At 41.2% G+C, this 25,000-nt stretch overlaps 1 protein-coding gene across 1 annotated transcript in view; it reads right to left on the reverse strand.

Moving 5' to 3' along the window:
* The window catches only part of dachb (dachshund b), a gene marked incomplete at its 5' end in the record, with an annotated part of 71,032 nt that overhangs the window by 29,674 nt on the left and 16,358 nt on the right, over nucleotides 1-25,000 (reverse strand). The window contains one exon of the mRNA XM_079185129.1: nucleotides 246-361. Coding sequence (XP_079041255.1) covers nucleotides 246-361 — 116 coding nt within the window. The remainder of the gene's footprint in view (nucleotides 1-245; nucleotides 362-25,000) is intronic.

The following is a 25,000-nucleotide window of genomic DNA, read 5'->3' on the forward strand; positions in this document are numbered from 1 at the left end:
CCAGGATCCAGCTCTCAGCTTATGAAACAACAACACAGTTTTATTCTGTAGACAGAGAATAGATCCCACGTGAAACGATATCTCCAAAAACGATCCAACTCTGGATTCACAAACAGCAAAACAAGTCAGAGGAGAGACGTGAACCGTCCCCCCGTTAAAGGAATAAAACGAGGAAGCAAAGAAATAAAAAACCATCATTCATCCATCACACACACACACACACACACACACTGTCTGTCTCTTACCGGTGTGTGACAGCAGGTTGGGGGACAGCAGGCCGGGGAGGCCCGGGTGCAGCAGCCTGGGGCTTTCCTGGATCCCTGCACCAGAACAACGCTTCGGAGGACGGCCCGGACGAGAGCTGGAGGGAGGAGGGAGGAGGAGGGAGGAGGAGGAGGAGGAGGAGGAGGAGGAGGGGGGGAGAAAAGACAGAGAGATTAATCACTACGACACAGAATTAGGTCCACAGCCTCCAGGACGGAGAGACGGAGAGTTCTGCATCACATGTGATGGTCCACAATCATATAAAATACAGTGTAACAATACAATCTATCATTCAATAATCAGCTGAGATTACTACTGTGTTTGATGGTAAACCTTAGTTTAACAGTAGATATATTAAATGGTCGGCTGACAGCTGCATGTTGCAGCAGGTCGCTCGGACGCAATCAGATCACTGACTGACGTCACGCGGCGCGCACAGCTTCACTTCCACACCGGAGGACCGACGGCAGACCCGACTTCAGGAAAGCTCAACGAACACTCGTTGTCTCCGGGTGGAGATGGAGCGATTTCTTCTCTTCACACCTCCGAGTAACAACGACCGGCACAAACAGCGAGAGCTACCACATCCTAAAACACGCCGACATTAATAAGACGAGAGAGAATCTTTATCGGCTTGTTTCCGCTTCTTTAACGGAGGAAGAATCCTGATGCAAGATATGGAAACTAATATCTGATTTGTAACATGAAATGTGATTAAAACAAAGAACTCTGATCTTAAATTAACACCAGATCAATGAGTATCCAAATGCTTTTGATAATAACCGTTTATTTAGTATTCAACATCCAGCTACTTCACAATAAAAGCCCTTTAACAATTTTGGCCCTTTAAAAATTTTAACTTTTTACACTGAAAAGTTAAAATTAAAATCAGCTTTAAGGCCGATTCCAATATTTTTGTTTGTGCAAAATTGACTATTTTATGTCAAATAAATCAATGATTCAGTATTCTTCCCCATTCATTTTTTTACAGGGGTTTGTATAATATTTAAAAAAATACACAACACTATTGTTTATGAATTATTTGACAAATCTTTTTTGTAATGAATTTAATTCTATTTAATAAAAGATATTTGGGGTATTGGGAGGGGACTTCTGCTAACATAAGTATTTCAAAAAGTCTTTGTGCAGCTGGAACGCTTTTATTGTGAAGAAGCCACAAGCAGGAAACCGAACAAACAAACAATCAACATAACGTAACGTGTATCAATAGATTTTACTTTGCAAATGATGGATTTAAACGAGAGGAGACGGAAAAAGGAGGCATTAGCGTTGACTGGAGCTAAATATGCTAACACTGATGTAAAACAGTGTCTCACACTCACACACACACACACACACACACACACACACACACACACACACACACACACACACACACAAACAAGCACAATAATGCATGTTCTACATGAGCATGAGAGGCTGAATACACATCTACAACACAAGTATCCTTCTCTGTTTCTGTCACACACACACACACACTCTGCTGTATTATGCATGTGCACGTAGGCATAAATAAACACAAGAATACAGTAACTGCACACATGCCACTAAACATAAAGGAAGGCGCACACACACACACACACACACACACACACACAGGAGGTGTGCATGCAGGCCAACTCTCTGCAGGGTGGCTAAGTAACAGATGGCCGTCCAAAGTCATTTACACCTAGAGCGTGTGAGAGAGAGAGAGGACCAAAAAACTCAAACCTGCACTTCACCACAGTGTCACCGGATGAAAATAGAATAGAAAAGACTAGAATCAACCCTTAATATACGGAACGGGACGTTTAACACAAGAATATGGAACTGAACTACACCACAGCAACGTTTTGAAAACCCGAAAACACAACGAGAAAACTAATAAATAGATCAAACTGTGTGTTTTACACAAACCGCTAACGTTAGCATGTCCATCTTTACTTCCTATGGCGTTCATGCACGCGCTCATGTACGGGCTTACACCAGAGGCGTTGTCATCGGGGCGGGAGATTATTATTTCATTATCTATTCATAACACCATGGAAAGCGCCTCAGACAAAAAATATATATATTTTGTGTCCCAAAGTTTATTTGAAAACGGTGAAATGATACTGAAGAACACAAAACACAAGTATTGCATTTTTGTAATATATTTATCGATTGTCAAATACCTTTTAAAACAAAAGAAAAACTGTTATTATGATCTTTTTTTGTGGCATTTCCACCGTGTACTCCTTTAGAAAAGGAAGGATTTATTCTTCTGGAGCTCTTACGAAAAGAAGAATTTTCTCTTTGGCAAGACAGCTAACCGTTAGCGTACTAGCATTGGGTACATTTTGAGTAAATCTGCCATCGTTATTATCAGCCAGGTTTCCAAATAAAGGTTGCACAAACTTTAGCTATAATTTCTGATTTATTTAACCTCGTTCTGAAGAGTGAAGCCAAAGATTCACGTGTTAAAGCTGCATTATCCCCGATGTCCACCAGGGGGAGACTCCTCTGGTTGTATAGAAGTCTATGAGAAAATGACTCTACTTCTCTCTTGATTTATTACTTCAGTAAACATTGTAAACATGAGTTTATGGTCTCAATCTCTAGTTTCAAGTCTTTTTCAATACAACATGATGTTCATTTAGTAAATGATGGTCCATTTAGAGTCAAACAGACCATAAAGCAGGGGATGCTTTAGGGCGTACGTCACTCCTCCTCAGTCCAAATATGGTCACTTCCTGGTTGCAAAAAGCAAAGATGGCGACGGTCAAAACGTCGAACTCAAGGCTTCAAATTGGCAGATTTTTTTTTCTAATGCACATAAACAGGTGGATGGATATGCACCTGTTTCTACACAGGTGTAGCAACGGTAACTAAAGTGGGCGGGGCTCAAAGAAGGATGGCTATCCAGTGACACTGAACCAGAATGGAACCGAGCAGAACAACAGAGTGGATGTCGGGCTCTTCAGGAACATGTGGGTATGTCGGTCAGATCCCTCTGGGAGCGGTAGCAGGACGGAGGAGAGAAGAGAGGAAGTGTGTAAAAACATGTGGAGAGAAAACGTCTTGACAAGGTTTTGGGGTGTGATCGCGTACGTGAGACACACACACACACACATACACACACACACACACACACACATATTGAGAGGGGCAGAGGAGCATGAAGAAATGAAAACATGAACCTTCACTTTTCCTCTGAACTCTGCTTCAACTCTCCTTCACTCACAAACACACACCTGTACAACAAACACACTATTCTCCCTCTGTCTTTCACACACTAGCACACACACACACACACTCACATACACACACACACACACACAGGTGTTTGCATTCTAACGTTAAAGTCTTTCCATCAACAAACCCCCCCCCCCCGCTACCTTTCAACTCTCCCACACATACACACACTCACAATGGATACATGTTACAGTACCAGGTGTGTGTGTGTGTGTGTGTGTTCATCTGCATCCATCCATGTGTAAGCAACATTAAGGTGTGTATGCGTATCCACGTGAATCCATGCCATGTGTGTGTGTGTGTGTGTGTGTGTGCAAAGGACACATGATATCGCCTTCTCATTAGCCTTACAGTTCTTTGTTCAGAGTAATGACTGCAGTGTGTGTGTGTGTGTGTGTGTGTGTGTGTGTGTGTGTGTGTGTGTCCCGTAGGGTTGCCATATGTTGGGCATTAATCCTCGTCAACGGTCCACTCTCCTTACCGCACCGAGCACAGGAACAAAGAGCAGGTCACACACACACACACACACACACACACACACATGCATCCTGCATGTACACACTTGCATATAGATGCACAAGGCTGGCTACACACACACACACACACACACACACACACACACAGCCAGTCCATTGACCTACATTCATTTGTTAACCCTTAACTTTGACTGCACTCAAACCCCTTAAATAGAACCGAATCGGCCTCTGGCTCTCCTTTCTTCGGTGGAACACTTCACCTCGTGTGTGGAATCATTACATGACAGGTGAGCCAGGTGACCGTTGACCCCCTGGCCTCCTCCTCCTCCTCCTCCTCCTCCTCCTCCTCCTCCTCCTCACATTCACACTGCGTTGCGAGCTGAGCAGTCATTCACTGGATGTCTTTTTAAATGTCCCAGACGACGCAACAAGCAGAGAAATCGACTCCTTTTCTGTCAGATTAGCTGCGATTTTTGTCTCAAAAGCAGAGAACAAACATCTCTGAATCAAAGTATTGTTTAGTAAGTTTTGATCAGACCGATTTAGTTTCCCCCCCAACAGTCCGATTATCTGAAGACAACAACCGTACTCAGACTGCGGACCAATGAGAGGACGTGGTCTCGTTCTCTACGTCACATTCCAGCACATAGAACCTTCTTCTTATGTTTACTTGACCTCCATCAAGTTTACGTTATAGATTTATCGTACGATGTACGGACATGACCTTAATCATTTTTACGCTATTCTCTCATCGTACGATATATGGACATGACGCCATCAATTTTATGTTATTGATTTATCGTAAAGTGTATAGACTTGACCTTCATTTTTACGGAATTGACTTATCGTACGATGTGTGGACATTACCTTAATTTTTACGTTATAGACTTATTGTACGATATATGGACATGTCCTCCATTTTTACGTTATAGACTTATCGTACGATATATGGACATGTCCTCCATTTTTACGTTATAGACTTATCGTACGATATATGGACATGACCGCCATTATTTTTAAGATACAGATTTATCGTACGATATGTGGACATGACCTCAATCATATTTACGTTATCGACTTAGCGTGCGATATATGGACATGACCATCATTTTTACGTTATAGACCATTCCTACGATATATGAACATGACCTACATCATTTACGTTATCGACTTATCGTACAATGTATAGACATGACTTCCATCATTTTTACATTAATTGCTTATTGTACGATATATAGAATTGACTTCCATAATTTGTACGTTATTGACTTATCGTACGATATATGGAACGTGACATTTTTAACTCCAGACACTTTTCATTCGAGAAACACGACATCTAAACTCTAAAAATAAAAAGCTAAGGACAGCGCCCATTATCCTGTGTTGTCACAAATCAAGCCGGCATATTTCCCTTCAGAATCAGACCGACTGGCTTAAATGAGGAAGTATCCAGAGTGGAGAGGAAGCTGGAGGCAGACAGTCTGCTGTTGTCTGTTTGCAGTAATTATAATATCGTCTCATAATTAAAGAGGTAATGATTTATTGATGTTAATTAAAATGAGACACAGCAGCTTCGAAATGTTCGCTGCATATGTTATTTTTTGTTTTTTTTGATGACCTTTTAATTGGTTCAGAACAACAACAACAACAAAAAAGAAGCAACATGCCACGAATGGGAAACATGAAGCTGACATTTCACACACACACACACACACACACACACACACACACACACACACACAGTGACGATCTGATGAGCCACCTTGAAGTAAGTCTTCCCACTTTGACACAAACGCACCCTCGCCTGTCCTCCCAAATGGCTGTTTCTATGGCGACGGAGCCTTGATCAATACTCCGTCATTGGCTCTGATGGCCGGTCAGGGTCGGTCACTCACACACACACACACACTCAAACACACACACACACACACACGCACGCACGCACACTCAAACGCACACACACACTCAAACACACGCACAAACAGGCATGGCGGTGAATAAGCACGGTCTCGCTAACTCGTTTGACAGATTGATTTAGCTCGGAACGTGCAGAGGTCACACACACATACACACACACACACACACACACCTACCTACACACACACACACACAGTGCAGTTTATCAAAGCCTGCTGCGGTCAATACGAGGGGTAGAGCGAGGGGTCAACCCTCTTTAGCTGAAATCTTTCATCTTTTCTTTTATCTCTCCATCAGCTGGCTGATCTGTTTCTCCTCGTTCTCTTCTTCTTCTTCTTCTCTTGTTGTTGTTGTTGTTCCTCTTCTCTTTCATTTATTGGTTTTGTGTCTTTCTTCGTCTGTGTGTTCACTCTTTTTACGTCATTCTCTTTGTTTCCAATGAAAGGATTAAATGTGTTTGTTGGTTTTAGGAGGACAGTGATTAGCCTGCACATTGTTTTAATTACAGTTTTACAACTTAATGTCATTTTACAAAAGTTGTCCTCTTTGTCTGATCTTATTTTAGTTTTTATTGTTTTACTGGAAGCTTCATTTATATTTTTAATTCATTTTTATCTGATTTTATTGTGATTTTGTGAGCATATTCTCTCTAGTTCTTCACTTTAACTGCGTTTTTTAACCACAGACGGATGGAAAACGTTTGTAATGTTCTTATAACTTCTGATATTTGTGTTTGTTTGATCTGCATGTTTTATGTGATAATACTGAACAATTTCAGTATTATATAAGTAGTATATAACAATCATTTTCAAATAACAGTATTGTGTGTTGATCTTCTGAGAAGTATTTTTTTATATATGTATTTTTATATATACATATATATAAAGATAATAAAGATGTATTATATATTTTGTGCCTGAACCAACGAGCTTTAAAGTGACTTCTCAGTGTATATTAATGTTAATCTCAGTTGAAGAACACGCCTCTCTTTTTGGTTTTCTGCTCCAGTGTCACTTGTCTTCTTTGTATATTGCTCCATTAATCTACCCGTCTCTCCATCCATCTCCTGTCTCCCCCTTTACTCCCTCCTTCGTCTTCCGTCCTCCCCCAACTTGAGGTCAAATGATAATGTCACTACCTCTCCGCTGATTCTGTCCGTCTGTCTTTATCTCCGTCTTTATTTACAGCTGTCTGTCCGACTGTCTCTCTCCTTCATCTTTCTCTTTCTTTACATCTTTCAGTGTTTCTCTCTCTCTATATCTGTCTTTCATTCTGTCTTTCTTTACATCTGTCTGTCTTTATGTCTCTCTGTCTATACTGACACCCGTCTGTCTTTCATTCATTCTTTCTGTCTGTCTCTCTTTCTTTACATCTTTATTTCAGTCTCTCCCCCCTTGTCTCTGTCTGTCTCCCCCCCTGTCTATCTGTTTTCTGTCTCCCCCACGCCTCTCTTCCATCATAAATCATGTAACATCCCCTCCCTGTCTCTCTCTCTTTTACTGTGTGTGTCTTTACTCTTTGTTTGTAGCAGAAGAAGAAGAACAATCTATTCTTTTTAAAGAGACACCAGAGAAATGGGATATACGTCCACACACACACACACACACACGCACACACACACACACACACACAGGGGCATCATAATCATGGACGCTCACGGACTCACGGAGTGAACGAGAGACAGATAGATAGATAGAGAGAAGAAGAGAGAGAGAGATGGATGTTTACTTTCCTCTGGGCTTCCGCCTCTTTGATTGGACAGATGAATGACTTCATTGTGTGTGTGTGTGTGTGTGTGTGTGTGTGTGTGTGTGTGTGTTTCCTCCTCTCTCTTCTTCTGCCTTTTTTTTGACAAGAGCGTAAAAAGATGGAGAGACAGAAGAAGACGAGTAGAAGTAGACAGGTATAAAGAGAGACAGAGGTGGCCGATAATAAGTATTGATTGATAAAGGAAGTAGAGCGAAAATAATAAGGGAGGAAAAAACCTCACCTGCAAACGCAGAGAAACAGGAAAACAACTCTGATTAACAGATGACACCTCTCCTCTTTTCATCACTCTATTTATCTATTATCTTTCTCTTCGTATTGTAATCATCTGTCTGCGCCTCGCTGTTCTAATTCATCCATCCATGTATCCGTCATTCAATCACCTCAGACTTTGTGTTGTAGTATTTCTATCATCCGCACGTGATCCTCTCAATCAGCGGTCATATTTATGTCTTCCATCTATCCATCCATCCATCCATCCATCCATCCACCTACAATCCATCCATCCATCTATCCTCCTACAATCCATCCATCCATCTATCCTTCTACAATCCATCATCCATCCTCCTACAATCCATCCATCCATCTATCCTCCTACAATCCATCCATCCATCTATCCTCCTACAATCCATCCATCCATCTATCCTTCTACAATCCATCATCCATCCATCCTACAATCCATCCATCCATCCATCCTCCTACAATCCATCCATCCTCCTACAATCCATCCATCCATCCATCCTCCTACAATCCATCCATCCATCCTACAATCCATCCATCCATCCATCCTCCTACAATCCATCCATCTATCCTACAATCCATCCATCCATCCATCCTCCTACAATCCATCCATCTATCCTACAATCCATCCATCTATCCATCCTCCTACAATCCATCCATCCATCCTACAATCCATCCATCCATCCATCCTCCTACAATCCATCCATCCATCCTACAATCCATCCATCCATCCAACCTCCTACAATCCATCCATCCTCCTACAATCCATCCATCCATCCTACAATCCATCCATCCATCCATCCTCCTACAATCCATCCATCTATCCTACAATCCATCCTCCTACAATCCATCCATCTATCCTACAATCCATCCATCTATCCACCCATCCATCCTACAATCCATCCATCCATCCATCCTCCTACAATCCATCCATCCATCCTACAATCCATCCATCCATCCATCCTCCTACAATCCATCCATCCATCCTACAATCCATCCATCCATCCATCCTCCTACAATCCATCCATCCATCCACTCTATATCATCCATATCATGCATCCAACAATCTATCATTTCATCCAACAATTCAGCCTTGTATCTATCCACCTATCCCTCTTTTCTGTCCATCCACGGTCCTATTCATCTATCCATCATTCCACATATCCATCCTTTATTCATCCATCTCTCTATATATATATCCATCCATCCATCCATCCATCCATCCATCCAACCATCAGCTACTCTCTCTCTCTCTTTCTCTAGAGGAACAGGTGTGCTACGGGACAAGAGACAAAAACACTCCTGCATTTTTAACCAGCACCTATTAAATATTAAACACTGCACACACACACACACACACACACACACACATACACACACACACAGAGGGGGCGACACACAATCGCTGATGAGACAAGTTATACAGGTCGATGGGCTAACGTGTGTCTGCATGTCTGCGCGAGTGAGTGTGTGTGTGTGATGGCTTTAAGCGTCATTACCTTACTTCCTAGGCATGTGGGCAAACACACACACATACACACACGCACACACACACACACACAGGCAAGGATAATTCATACACGGTGCTCTCACGTGTTAGCATTTAAGAGGTAAAACTATAACAGACTCCATGTTCTCTCTCTCCCTCCCCCCCTCCCTTTGAAGTGCTCCCTAACAAACTATAACAGGAAGTTTTCAATGCGCCACATTGAGAAGGAATGTCACATATGGTATGAGGGAGGCAGCCACGAACAGATAGATACGTACATAGACAGATAGATAGGCAGAGCACCAAAAAAAGAAAGAATGTGTTCAGAAGAGCAGAAGGTCATGAAATTGACAAGGAGCACTAATTGTGGGACACGTCGTGGTCTTTCTGCTGGTGCCTCGGGTAGAAATGTCCACTTTGCAGGCAAAGATGATCTCAAAATACAATAAACAAGTCGCCAGAGAATTTTCAGATCGGTCTTTACGATCGTTCAGCCAGTGTTTTTGGCAAATGTTAGTATGATAACAGCTTAAATTAAAATGTGGACACGGTAAACATTATACCTGCTGAACACCAGCATGTTAGCAGCGTTCATTTCCGGCTAGCTCCGCCCTCCTGTGCTCCGATTGGCTGGTTAGCACTGCGGTGCTGCGCTTGGTGGAGTATCTGGCGATAGAAATGTGCTTTCCTACGCTAGTTAGCTAGCTAGCTTATTAAATCCACCGTGCTTTAATGCTACACTGGTTACGGAAAAGTGAGCCCAAACAAAGTTGTCAATCATCTGTTGATAGCAATGTGCTTTCCCACGCTGTGAGAAGAGTCGTGTGGATGAAGCGTTAGTTTGTTTTTTTAATTTAAATCATTTAGCGGCTGGCTAATTAACGAGCTAGCTTATTAATTCCACCATGCTTTAACGCTACATCCCCTTAGATTTAGGAAACAAACCTCGTCTACTTGGTTAGGTTTAGGTCAAGATCACGAAGCCAAAGTTCTCGCCGAACAGTCGACGCAACGAGTACGAGCCAATCACAGCACAGAATGAAGTAATAGCCAATCATGTTTGCATTCTGGCTTTAGCATTTAGCCCAACAGGACAGTTTATAAACACACTGGTAGCATCGCTAACCGGTTAGCGAGCAGTCTAGTGTCTCACTGTGTTGATCTTTGCTCAGAGGAGAAAGATGAAGAGGGAGAGACGGCAGAGAAGGAGGGATGAAAGTAATGAGGAGAGACGTGTGACACATGAATGAGGGAGGGAGGGAGGGAGGGAGGGAGGTGGAAAATAAAGAAGGGCAGTAAAGGAAAGAAAGAAAGACTTGCCCCAACCATCCGATCAATTCCATCCCCCCCTTTATTTATTTTTCCACCATCTCTCCATCTTTTCCCAACTGTAGTTCATTTTCTGCCCCTCTGACTCTTCATTCTTCACCTCCGTCCATCCCTCCCTCTTCTACCTGTCCTTTCCTCCCCTCTCTCTATCTATCAATCTCCCCCCTCCTCCTCTCCATCTCCCTCCCTCTCTCTCTCTCTCTGCAGTTAAGTCAGTGTAATGTAAATGATGTGCCATCGATCGCCCCTGACAGTGCAAGGACGCTCACCTCTCCTCCTCCTCCTCTTCTTCTTCTTCTTCTTCATCGTGCTGTCATCTCTCTCTCTTTCACACCCCTCCCTCCCCCTCTCTCTCTCTCTTTCCTCTGCTGCTCTTTCCTCTAACATCTTTTATCTCTCTCTCACCGTCTCTCCATGTCTCTCTCTCTCCCTCGCCCGCTGCCTCCCACGCCTGTCATCTTTCATCTCTCCCTCTCCCTTCATTTTTACTCTTTCCCTCTTTCACCGACCATCATTTATGTCTCCCTCTCTCTCTCTCTCCTCCATTGTTCTCTCAGAGCATCTGCTCTCTCTCTTCCTACCTATACCATCTTTTATCTTAGCCTCTCTTCATTCCACCTCCTGTCTTTCCTTCTCTCTCTCTCTCTCTGTCTCTGTCTCAGGTCTCTGCCGTCCATCTTTAGCCGGCTGCCGTCGCTTAAAGGAACAAAGACCACCTTTTTTTAGTTTCTTACAATAAAGAGGTCCAGCTAGGGTTTCATTATATACCACTACGTCTAACTCAGACGGCCAAACAGATTGTGAAGGAAAGGTTCAGGCCAACACTTTGGTTTAAGTTCAGGGTCAACAGTTACTCCTCATGTTTTTGTGCGTTTTCCCACGAACGTCCAGCAACCAAAAGACGATCTTTTCCTAAACCTAACGAACGAAAGTGGCGTTACTGAAGTACAGAAGTTATGTTCACAAATAAACCAACGCTGACTTCTCATTTTCCCTCCGGGGGGAAAGAGGTTTTTGGCGCCCTGTGTTGTTTTTTTGCGGTCTGTATACTTCCTGGTTTATGATTTTGTGGGATATCTACGGATTAGTTTTGGTAGGTTTAGCTATGAACGCTGGCGGAGACCAGCCTGCCTTATTTCCACCCCAGAGAAAATGTTTTAAACCGCGTCAACAAATGTAATTATTTCGTTGTTTGTCTTGTTTTTATCTGCAAACCAGCTGCGAAAGAAATCAAACTGCAACGCAAACTATGAACGTTTTGGATTCGGTGTCGTTAGACGTTGGAAATTATACAAATAAATAGAAGAACTTTACGGTAGCTACAGAAGCTGCCCCAAAGCCTCATGGGAGATGTAGTTATTGGGAATAAATTAAAGAAATGAAATGAATGAATAACGGATATAAAACGCTGCACCAATGCACATTATTGCTCCTATTTCACTGTTATCCTCACAACTCCAAACTAATATATTTAATAAAAATGGAAAAAGATTATTGAATAAAATGAGTAATGTAGTCACTGAATAATGATCATTAATATAGAAAATAAATGTATACAGATGTATTATTATCATGATTATCACCAGCTTACACTTCCTCCTTTCCTCTCTGCTTGTTTTTCTAATTATTTAGATGTTTTCTTACACATTGTCCTTTGATTCTTCTCCTCCGTCCTCTGTTTTCTCTCCTTCTCTCATCTCTCTTGTCACTCCTTTGTTTCCTCCTCATTCCTCTTGCTCCCTCTTTCCTTTCTCCTTATCCAAATAGAGGACACAGACAATCCAATAAACGCCCACGCTCTCAACAGCTGGGGTGTGTGTGTGTGTGTGTGTGTGTGTGTGTGTGTGTGTGTGTGTGTGTGTGTGTGTGTGTGTCTGTGAAGCGACGAGTCAGCAGAAAACAAGGATGACACCCTCAGCGACGGACAGGAATGTCACCAAAAAAAAAGAAAGAGAGATGAAGAAATAAAGGGAAAGAGAGAGAGAGAGAGACAGATGGGGGAGAGCGAGTGAGGAAGGACATGAGGAAGGAGAGATGGAGAGGAAGAGAAGAAGAAGAAGAAGAAAACTCTGGGGACTTAGAATGACACATGCAGTATTACTCACCGTCCCCATACATCACACACACACACACACACACACACACACACACACACATATCTTGAGCACAAACAAACACACAAGGACACAAAAAAAAAGACAAACCTGCTCATCTTCTCCCTTTTCTTCCCTCAAAAATGAAGCTTAGGAGTGCACAAGCAAATTAGGCTTTTCTTAAAATTGGGTTTTAGCAGAAATCACATAAACCAACTCTCTGTGATTATTTTGTTTATCTCAAAATACCTGTCGTCAAAAAGTAAAATGTAAATTTTAACCAAATTTTTGAAAATCGGTAAATATATATATACATTTATAAACATACCTAATGTTGTTTTTGAGTTTACGTGTTGAACAGTTGCTTATCTCCACATCCAGCAGTTAGAGAGCAACATCATTATTAATTGGGAGTTGCTGTTGTGACACCTTGTGTCAAATATTCTCTCTTTTCGCTCCGCTTTTGGTCTCCACCGCCTCCGGATCTGAAATATGGGTTTATGCATTTATTAAAATACCATTTTAAATGAAATACTGTAGATCTGTAGGAGGCGTCTAGACTTGAGAAAACGTATTTTTTTGGGGGGTCAGATCCCAAACATTTTAATATGCTGGTCACTGAAAATGTGAATTATGATGGAATTATCATTCCATCTAATATTGCATTTGCACTACCAGTCCAATAATAACAACAGGGCTGCCCCTTTTAGATTAATCTGCCGTTTTGGGCGTAGAGTGGGTCATCGGTTCATGCCGACGGATGAGCACACAAGATTTAAAGTGGCGCCTTTATTGAGAAAGTCAGGATTTACAGATCTGTCGATTGAAGCAACTGATTGATTAGTCAATAAAGTTGTGTCACTGTTAGTCGACTAAGTATTTCATCGATTCGGCACAGCCCTAAATCGTAGTTAGATATTTTTTCGACATCGTTCAGCCCTATAATAAACCCCTCTGCTTATAGTTAGTCCATTTAAAAAAACATCCCACAGTAATATTGCTGCACAAAATGCATCTTTCTCGTCGTAATAACATTCAAAATCGGTTATTTTCATCCTCTGCAACACCAGAGAAGATAAATGTATTTCCTCCTCTTGGCTCAGTTCGTCCGGATGAAATGAACCAAAGTACAGGCGTGAACCGGAGCTTTGCCCTCGTGAGAACAACCACACGACTTCACCAGACGGGGGCGGTAACGCACCGATTTGTTCTTCGCCAACGTAGAAGAAGAAGAAGAAGAAGAAGAAGTTCAACCGTTTTTCAAATTGATTTTTCAGTGTGAAGAAAACCTTGTTTGACACGTCAAACTGGAGTTTTTTTTTCTAAATTGAACCTCATATGGTTTAAATCCAAGTCAACACACAAACACACCAGACAATCCTGGTACAACACACACACACACACACACACACACACACACACACACAGTCAGGAGGTAAGCCTGGATCCAACAGTAAGTCCCGTTTTATGACTAGTGTATAACACCAACAGCTGAATCAATATTAGTTTACACTGGGTCACACTGGACACACACACACACACACACACACACACAGCTCTTTCCTTTCATAAACACACACTGAATCTCCCAGAATATATTATTATTGCAGATTCACACACACACACCCACACACACACACACACACCCACACAGAGAGATTAGCTTTTATTCTATTACACCCTCGTGGTAGGTCGGCTTGGCCATGTAAGGAAACACACACACACACACAGCTAGCCATTATAAAAGTGATAACATTAATGTAATAAAACACACACACACACACACACACACACACACACACACACACTGAGCTGGTTATTATAAAAAAATGATAAACATTCAAAGAGTTGTAAAGTTTTACAGTGATGAACTAACATATCAACTTTATTAACGGCCGACTGTCCTCGTTCTCAGGCTGCGTTTTTCTTTCTTTTCTTTTTTTTAACGCCCATTTAAACCATTTTAATTCCCCCTCATGTGAAGTCAGAAACATTAAACTGCTTTTTATGGCGACAAAGTGACTTTAAGTAAAGAGTTCCAGAGTTGGACGTCTTTCAGCAGCAGGACGACTCGGGGCCAGGAAGATAAAGTCAGTTTTTATTTGATGGTCGCAGAAATAAAGATGGATTACAGCAGGAAAAAGGTTGAGTTTTATTTTAGAGGCGTAGACGGTTTTTATCATCACTTTGTCTCATTTTACTCTGTCACTTTAGGGTTGGTTGTGGAAATACAAGCTAATTTGATAATCGATTAAATGGTTTATCAAGAAGAATTCTTTAAAGAAAAGAAGAAAAAAAAAGGTCAAAACTCTGATTGAGCTTCTTTAGTGTGAACTAAAGAATACAGACAATACAGCCTGTGTCACTCCTCTGTGACAATAATCTGAATATCTTTGTGGAGAAAGCAAGACTTTTGAGGACGCCATCTTGGGCTTTGGGAAAACACCATTTTCAGACATTTTTATGGACCAAACAGCTAATCGAGAAATAATTGGTAGATTGAGAATGAAAATAGTTGCAACTTTAATTAATCAACAATAAAAATAGTCGTAACTCGGATGAATCGACAATGAAAATACTTGAATAAATCCAGTTGTTTGGAGATGTTTTCACAACAACACACAGTTTGGATATTGGTACTAAAAGGTATTACATTTCCACTAATAGTGACACTGTCATCGGAGTGCAATGCTAAACCAATGGTGCGCTCGGTTTAATAGCCAACAGCTTCTTGTAGCAAGATAAAACGTGTGTCCCGTAATTTACGAGGAACCGAAGCTACGCTCTTCCTCTAATCTTAAATCAAATAATCACAGAATCTGACGAACTGAGTTGACCTCCTTTGATATAAAAGGTTATTCATTAAATATCAAGTGCCGTTAGTAACCTTTAATGAATTCTGATTGGGACCACACGTCTCCGGCAACGACAACAACTGTAATCCCGCCTCGAGCTACGGAGGCCTGAAGATGCCAAAAACAATACAATCACATCTCCCCCAACAGAGAGAGAGAGAGAGAGAGAGAGAGAGAGAAGTCATCTTGCTAATTAGAGCAGAGATCCAGTGAGGAGGTAATATATCACCGCGCTAACTACTGGAACAATAAAACTGCTTTGTCGTTTGCTTTGCTTTTTTCTTTGGCTTGAGAACTGGAGCTTTTCATCCCTCGTAGGTTAAATATTCCGCTGTGTTTGTCGTTGGGAGTTCTGCTTCAAAAACAGAAAGCGAAGCTGCTGAAGCAAATTATTGACCCGCTCTGATTGATCGACGGCCTCCAGCTGAGATATCGCGGTTGGATTGTGCAATCGGTTAAAAAAAGAAAAAAAAAAAGTATGACTTTCTAGCTTCTCTAAACATCTCACTGCGTTTCTTTTATCTACACAACCTGTTTGATTTGAATCCAACAGAGGAAGTCCAGCAGCTCGGTTCGCTGCTTCAACAATGACCTACTTTACAAGGCTGTCGATGGTATTTGATTACACACAAACAGAGTCGCTTTATTCGGCCGTTAACTCTCTTATCAGTTCGTCAATGAGGAGGGAGAGAGAGACGGGATTATTACTGTAAAACTTCAAAGTACAACTTCACCTCCGTCTTTAAATCAGAGACATTTATCTGCGAGACACTCCTTTCTTTGTCTGTTCAGCTTTTAGAACTACAGCTCTCATCGTTTGGAGGCTTTAGAAGACGTAAAACAAAATGTGAGTGACGCTGGGGTCTAAATTTCTTTAGATTTCGGCGAATTTGCGCCATTAAAAGTATGCCAAAATAGTTATTAGACGTTCCTGTTTGCAGTGTAACAACATGTGTACAGAAAACACTGGATTACTTTGATTCAGAAAGAAACTCAAAAACGTGAGGATTCTCAGGTTTCACATTTCTAAGGATATTTTTTCTTTGAATTCTAAGCAGATTTATGGACGTTTGTTCGCTCACTCAATTCCTCGTTTGACATCTAGAAAACATAAACAATAACTCTATTTTGCAGGTTTTCATCCCTAAAATATTCATGAAATTAACAGCATGATTTGGAGTTAATCATAAGGGAAAAAAAAATATTTTCATGAAAGAATTGCTCCATTTAAACCTTTAAAATATGAATTCATCTTAATTATTGAGAGCTTTAATCTCTGCATATGTTCTGTACTGGCCTGCAGACAAATTTCATACTTTTTACATAAAGTGAACTAAAAAGACTAAAAGCAATTAACTAGAATATGTTTTGACATTTTGCAGAATTGTATGATGGGGTCGTCTCTCTAATTATGTCAAATAAACTAATCTAATTACATAATTGAAGGTGTACCAACAGAAAACCGTGTTTCAGTCTATTTTTAGCACAAAATCTCACTCTTTCACAGAAACGTTCACAGAAATTAGTTGGAAAGTGTGAAGAAATTATAGACTTGTTAAAAACACAAGCAAAGAAAATACATTATTTCACTTAAAAATTGAGCTCCAGGTTGATTATTAGCAGATAAACAGAAACGAAACACCAATTTGTCTACACAGACGGAGTTAAACGCGAGGTAAACGTGAGGTAAAAGCTCATTTCCAGGCGCCAGTCACTTTGCATTTATTAGCTCAGAGTGATCCAACGCCTCATTCCAGGGGCCACCCTGGAACATTATGCTCCAAAACACAATCTATTTAATGCAAAATGACACCGATTCTGCCATCAGGGGGATTTCAGCAGGTCTCTGAAACCTGGAGCGTTGTCATTCTGCATTAAAGGACACAAGGTGTGCTGGAGCATGGCGGCGTGAGAGCTGTGGATGGGAGGACACGAGGAGGCGGGCCGGCTGCTTAAAACGCCTCCAACACTGTCAGTTAGGACTCTTAAACAGATGTGATGTTATTGATGAGGCGTTGAGAAGCGTTTACACGGACAACATATCCCAGATTAACCACGATAACTGGACTGCTCTCATAGAAAACAGATCCAGGTACAAATTAGGAAAGAATGCAAATATAATATATATAATAAATATTATAAAACAGGTGCAATTCATCTACGCGTTAAATAAAAGTAGTAGTTTGACGCACCGGAGACAAACTGATCTTAAGTTTCCTTCATAAATACTTTACGCCTCCCATAGAGGCTGTGGTACAAAAACACATGATATAATATTAATAACTCTTCTAATCATTTATACAGAGAGGTAAACATCCAGGTTCCTCTGTGCTTTATTTATATGCTTTATTATTTACTAGTGCACGTTTATGGAATTGTTATTTATTCAGATAATAGTATCCGATGTCAGATCGACCAACATTTAAGGAGTTTAATCTGGTCCAGGTGGAAGTTTGCGCTAAATTTGAACAAACTGTACCCAAGAACCAATTTCAGGTACTTATACTTTGTGTATTTCCTTTTTGAGCAACTTTCTACTCCTCCTCCACTACATCTTAGAAGTAAATATCGTACTTTACATAATAGTTCTTTATTATGACTTTGAATGCAGGATCTGTACTTGTAATAGAGTATTTCTACACTGTGGTACTTCTACTAAAGATCTCAGTACTTCTTCCCCTGCAGCTACACATGCATGACCTCCTCTCTCGTTCCCTCTCATATCTGCTCACACTTGTTTCCAGTAAATATCAGGCGGTGTGACACATCGCCTCTCCGTGTCCCTGACAGTCATTCCCTTTCCTGGAAGTCTCTGCACTGGTTACATTTCGCAGACGCACACCGACCAACCTTTGTTGTTCTTAATAAAGCGGCTTGTTATTGCCCCGGTTATGCTGCCGCGGTCGAGTTAATCTGTTGTCAGGGAGTCCGGTGCGCTCTCTGGATTGCGCCGAGTCAGCTTTTAACCAGCTCTGCCGCTTTAAATGGAGTCAGCATTAGTCTTCTATTAATTAAAGCTGACTGATAATTTCCCCTGTTTTGTTCTTTTTATTGTACACTGGGCAGTAAATGTGCCATGCAAATGAAGCCGTCAGTGCAGTATTTCTTGTGTAATTGTTGCTGATAATATTTGGGGAGTTGAGACTTGCTTTGTGGGGGGGAGAGACTTTACTTTCACTTTGTTTTATTGTAACTTTTGAAAAAGTGCTATGAATAAAGTTGTCCATGTACTTTAACAATAACAAAGTACATTTACGGAAGTGCTGTACTTTTTTGGACACGACTCGTTCTCATCACAACTCGTCGCAAGTAAGCTAAGCCTACGTAAGACAATGTTAGTTTTTTGTTTCACACAGGACACGAATATCGGTCTCCTGGGTTAAAGTCAGTCCTCCCTTCCTCAAGGAGCATTTTCTCTGAACGTCAAATAATTGTGTGGATGGGTTTACGTTGTTGTTGTGGTGGTGGTTGTTTTCGTTGTGGTGGTGGTGGTTGTCGTGGTGGTGGTGGTGGCGATTGTCGTCGTTGTGGTGGTTGTTGTTGTGGTTGTTGTGGTGGTGGTTGTCATTAGGGTTGTTGTCATTGTTGTGGTGGTAGTCGTTGTGGTTGTTATTGTGGTTGTTGTCATTGTTGTGGTTGTTGTGATGGTGGTTGTCATTAGGGTTGTTGTCATTGTTGTGGTTGTTGTTGTGGTTGTTGTAGTGGTGGTTGTCATGGTGGTGGTGGTTGTGGTGGTTGTGGTGGTTGTCGTTGTGGTTGTTGTTGTGGTTGTTGTCATGGTGGTTGTCGTTGTGGTGGTTGTCGTTGTGGTGGTTGTGGTTGCTGTTGTTTTGTGGTGTTTGTTATTATCATCATAACACTAATAATAATATGTTTATTTATACATCACGTTTCAGTAGCAGATGGCACAAAGTGCTTCACAGCAAAAGATAAAATAGGAAGTAAAAGACAAAACAGCAGACATGAACTGCAGATATGAAGCTAAAAGAACAGAGGAAACTAAACAAAAACAATTCTAAACAAATAGTTCTTGAGCTGCTTTTTGAAAGTGTCAACAGATCTTTAGTCCAATGGGACAGTTTAGAGCTGAAATTACAGCAACTTATAACTTTTATTAATATAAACTAGATTTAAAGAAATCTGAGCCAATCGTTTAAAACACACTGCAGTTTACATGCTGTAAAACAAAACACTGGTAAAAGCTGTTAAATAAGGTAAAATACAATAAAACAATATCCCATCACAGCTTTTCAGACAGAAACAAATATATGAGAAAGACCTCATTATGAAAGCAACAGGATGTTGTTTCCGTTCAGAGACGTTGTTTTGGTACATTCAGTGCCGCGCTGACCTTGGATCACAATCCACTCCGGCACTTTTGTCAGATGTCATTTCCTCTCGCTCTCTTACAAAACCTCTGATTGTTGATCTTTGTCAATACGCCTTAAAGAATAATGACAGTCTCCGTTTTAACGCAAGTTAGTGGTGAATAATGAGGCTGGGAGTACTGTATGTAGCCTATAGCATGAAGAACAAGGAGAGGGGGGGGGGGGGCGCACAAGAATGTGGCTTTTGTAGGTCACCCCAAACAAAGCATGGGGGAGCGAACACACACACACACACACACACACACACACACACACACACTAACCTACAACCATCCCATTAGGAAAACACACTCACACAGGTGCGTACATCTAAGCCCACATGTTCACACACACACACTTACACACAAGACGAGATCAAGACAGAGTTTACACGAACGGCGAGGCCTTGTGGTAGTTGTTGGCCTCAAGTGGGTCACTCACACTCACACACACACACACACACACACACACACACACACACACACACACACACACACACACAGGACAAATAATCATGCAGCTTTCATCCTCCGGGGCAGGAAATGCAGCTTTTAAGCTCTGTGTGTGTGTTTGACTTAAAAGAGAAGTTCACACACACACTTTTGCTCACATGGACAGTTTTTTTGGAAAGTGTAACAGATGTTTGAATGCTACACAAACACAAACTCTCTCTCTCACACACACACACACACACACACACACACACACACACACGTATACAAGCTGGAATCAACTGGATAAACACACAAGCGTAAAGTTGTGTTAGTTTTATAGATGTTCACACACACACACATTCCTTCTCTCTTTACATACCGACACATTAGAGGATAAAACATTTTTAAAAAAGACTTTGTGCTCCAAAAACTACAAACATGGCTGAGATTTGACAAATCCTGAAAGAATCCAAACAACAACAGTGGAAAGATTTTGTCTCGCACACTCACAAGAAGACAAGAAAGTGGATGAGGAGAGGCGAGGGAAGGAAAGAAAGATAAATGTGACGGAAAGATAAGGTGAGAGAAAAGAGAAAGTAGAGGACGGAGAGAGAGAGGAGAGATAAACTAAAAGGAGAAAGAAAGTGTTCGTGGACTGAGAGGAGAAGGAGAGACAGAAGGGGGAGAACAAGTGAGTCAAATTGTCTTGCAGAGAAGAAGAAAAGAAGACGGAGATGTTTTGACGGGCGAGAGGAACATCTGTGAAGAAGAGGAGAAAAGAGGAGCAGTGGGAGGGAGTGATTAATGAACGAGGGAGGAGGAGGCGAAAAAGGAGACGAAGGCATTCCCCTCTGTCCATCTATCGTGGTAAACGGGAGGAGAAGAAGACTTTTACAATCATAAAACACAACAAACAGAGAGAAAGAGGACAACATGATACAGTTGAACACCGGAGGCAGCTGTGGTCTGACTTCTTGTTGTTGGGCGATATTTAGCAACAAGCTCAAATAAAGTCAAAGACAATAAAGTTAAAAAAAAACTAACTCCACAAATGTTTTTTGAGAAAACATCAAGTTAAAATATATACAGATATATATATCCTGCTGGGTTTGGAGAGACTATATCAGGATTTGGTTTCATGTTTTCAGACTGAACGGAGCTCCTTTAGTCTCACCCTGTGACCCGGAATAAAGACAACACTGCTGTCACTGAAGAGGACCCTCCAGGATGTAGATGGCGGCCTCATTTAGAGCCGTGAGCCACAGTTTGAGAGAGCGAACAAAAAGGAGAAACCACCCTCTGGAATTAAGGAATTATTAAGGAATAATAAATCATGTACAAACACAAAATGGATTTAAAATGTATGTTTTTGGCATGATAAGCTAATGGCTAAAGAATGGCCAAAATGGACCCAAAAAAAAGACGCTTTAACAGTTTTTGTTTCCCGTGTTTGTTGAATGATGGTCATGAATAACCAGTAAGGTCTGCAGACACTGGGCTGCTTATAATCCATGGCCAGCTTTTGGGAGAAAGAAACTTCTAAACTTATACACACTGAAGCCAGTAAAGTTGACTTTTTGGAGAAGGAAACTGTTGCTTTAGCCGGCGTTCCTCAGGGATCACAGTTAAGACGCTTCTTAATTGCTTTTTAAACTCACAATATCTGTGTAAAATTGAGCTTAAGCTTCTGTTTGAACTCAACCAACAACATCCTTTACAAACATCTGTTTAGAAAATGATGTTAATTTGTTTAATGCCTAAAGAGGAATAAAGAAATCATAATTCATGCATAAATTAAAGCAGCATTCCTCAGCGCTCCTGAGACATATTTAGTAGATTTAAAGTTAAATTGCACAATTAACTTCTTGAAATGTTTCTGTTCAAACCCAGAAGTCGTGTATCTTCTGCTTAGACTTGAAACCCGTTAGAGCTGCAGCGAAATAAACCGACAAAAAGAACAAAAAAAGGAAGAATAATGAAATGCAGAGTTTCAACGAGGATCCACCCTATCGGACTATCTGCCCGTCCATCTATCTGTCCATCAGTGTATGTGTAGCAGCATTGTTGATGTTAACACAACCTCAGACAGACTGATAATAGAGCAGCTGGAGCATGAAATCACATAGAAAGACAGAGAGAGAGAGAGAGAGAGAGAGAGAGACAGAGAGAGTGAGACAGAGAGAGAGAGAGAGAGAGAGACAGATAGCTCGAATGAGAGACAGAAAGTCTTTGGAAGCAGAGAAACAGGACCGTACAGAGAGAGAGAGAGAAGGGTGATTTCAGAGTACAGGGTGAAAAACTACAACAACTAAAAACAGAAAGAAGAGAAAGACTAAAGTAAAAGAGAGACGGAAGCGGGGGTTGCTGGCATGGTCGAGAGAGTACGACACCGGGTCACCATGAGAGAGAGAGAGAGAGTGAGGGCGAGCAAGATGAGGAGAAAGAAGTGGGGGAGGGGGAGACACAGAGAGAGAGAAACAGACACCAAATTCATTGTTTTCATTGTCTAATTCGAACCACAGAGAGAGGGAGAGGATGGAGGGGAGGGAGGGAGGGAGGAGGCGAGGAAGAGAGGAAAAAACGAGGAGCAACATGAGACGAGTTGAGAGAGATTCACACACATTCCTGTTTGGGACTGAAGTTTGAGACTGAAAATGAAATGATCCGAGGAAAAGGTGTTTTTATTTTATTTTGAAAGTCCTCCGGTTCATCCTCAGAGCAGCTGAATTCCCACCGCGGCCTCTGATTCCTACTTCCAGGACTTCTCCGTCACTGTGTTTACTTGCACTCCAGTGATTCAATTATAACCGCATTAAGGCTCTTATTATTTCAACTGTCGCGTAAACACCTCGACCAGCTTTTCTTACTGGATTTAAAGCGTTGCTCCAGACAAAATCTGACTTTTAAGTATGAAACACTTGAAAGATATTTTACATGAAACGCAGGTTAATTTAAGACGCATTACGACGTCACAACTGATTGGACCTGTTTGATAGTTGTTAACAAAATCGACGACTGTTTTATAGTTCTAATAATTTACGTTCGGTCTAGTTGCTGCTGGTCGTTCCTATGTGGAATACTTTAACGACTGGCATAAGGACTGTCAAATATCCAAAGAAATTACAAAAGAATGGGTGTAAATGGTGGGAAAATGGAAAAAACAGTAAATGGTTGTGTTCTGAATTCTTTTATAATCCAGTTACTCACATTTAACGTCAGAGCCAGCATCACAATCAGTATGTAGCATGAGTTTACTCAGTTTATTAACTTCTTCCGGGCAAACTGCAGCATAACTTAGCAACAGAAGGAGTCTTTGATGGAGGTCAATGTAAGTTTTGTTGAATTTTTGGAGCCTCGGCAGCAACACAACTATAATCACAGCCCACAAATTCATCAATTCTGTGTATCTTGGTGGAAATAGGTGTTGGTAGATGCATATTGGAAAAGAAAATAATAATTTTCAGAGTTATAAATTTCGCAATTTGAAAAAAATACAGGACTTTTCACCAGACAAGGTATCTGTTTTTGGTCAACATTTTCTCTCTTTAGCCAAAATACTTCCATAGAACCAACGTTTCTTTTTGCAACAAAATCCCAAATGTTCCTCGTTCATTTTCGGCTCGTAGTCGTCAACTAGCGCGTAACTAACTAACTCTGCTTTGGTTGTTTGATGAATTGAACAAGAATGACCGTGATTGGCGGTTCACTGTGCACGCAGAGCCTGCATGTCACTCACTAGCAACAAACCCTGCGTGTCCAAGAACCCTTCAAAAAGATTAGTCATGGAAACCGTGCAAGTTTACCTTTTGTATCGAGCAGCGAAAAAAAGGTTGAAGCGTGACTTGTTTGGGTTAATTTGCTTTACTTGACTTCGTACGTCCTGCGACGTCGATGCTGAAACGATGCACTATGCAGCCCTATTGTAACGTCATTGTAGGAGTGCTTTGGTTAAATGATATTAGTGTTGCACAAAAAGGGAAAAACATAACTTTCTGTTATGATTTTTTTCCTGTAATTCTATTAAGCGTTCATGTTTTGTGTAGTTTGTCTTTTCTTGTTATGCTGTATGCTTCTATATAAACGTCCACATTAGCTGAGGCAGTAAAGGGGACACTGGTCGATGCTCTGTAATTGTACCCGTAAAAACCAACATGGCTGCAATTGGAATCGTTTGTGAGGGACATGAATTAAAGCTGACCCTCTGTTAATTGTGAATAAGCTACAACGTATTTAACAACCCATTTAAGTCAGCAAGGGAATGCATGTTTGATTCTCGATCAATATTGCTTTAAGTTTGAAATCTGAGTAAGCATGACCCACTTAATAAAGCTGGACTCCTTGTCGATACTTCAGATTACTCTTTGTCTTCTACACGAACTCTTCATCAACAGGTGAATTGTTACACGTGAAACACAATTGGGGAATCGAAAGCAAGTTGCAGTCATTAGTCCAGCTCGTTTCCTGATGACCAGAGTGTGCTCCGTCTCTTGCCCGAGTCCCAGGCTGAGGCTAAATTTACTCAGTTTGGGTTACAT

The sequence above is a fragment of the Pholis gunnellus genome, assembly GCF_910591455.1.
Source record: "Pholis gunnellus genome assembly, chromosome: 23".
Lineage (NCBI taxonomy): Eukaryota > Metazoa > Chordata > Actinopteri > Perciformes > Pholidae > Pholis > Pholis gunnellus.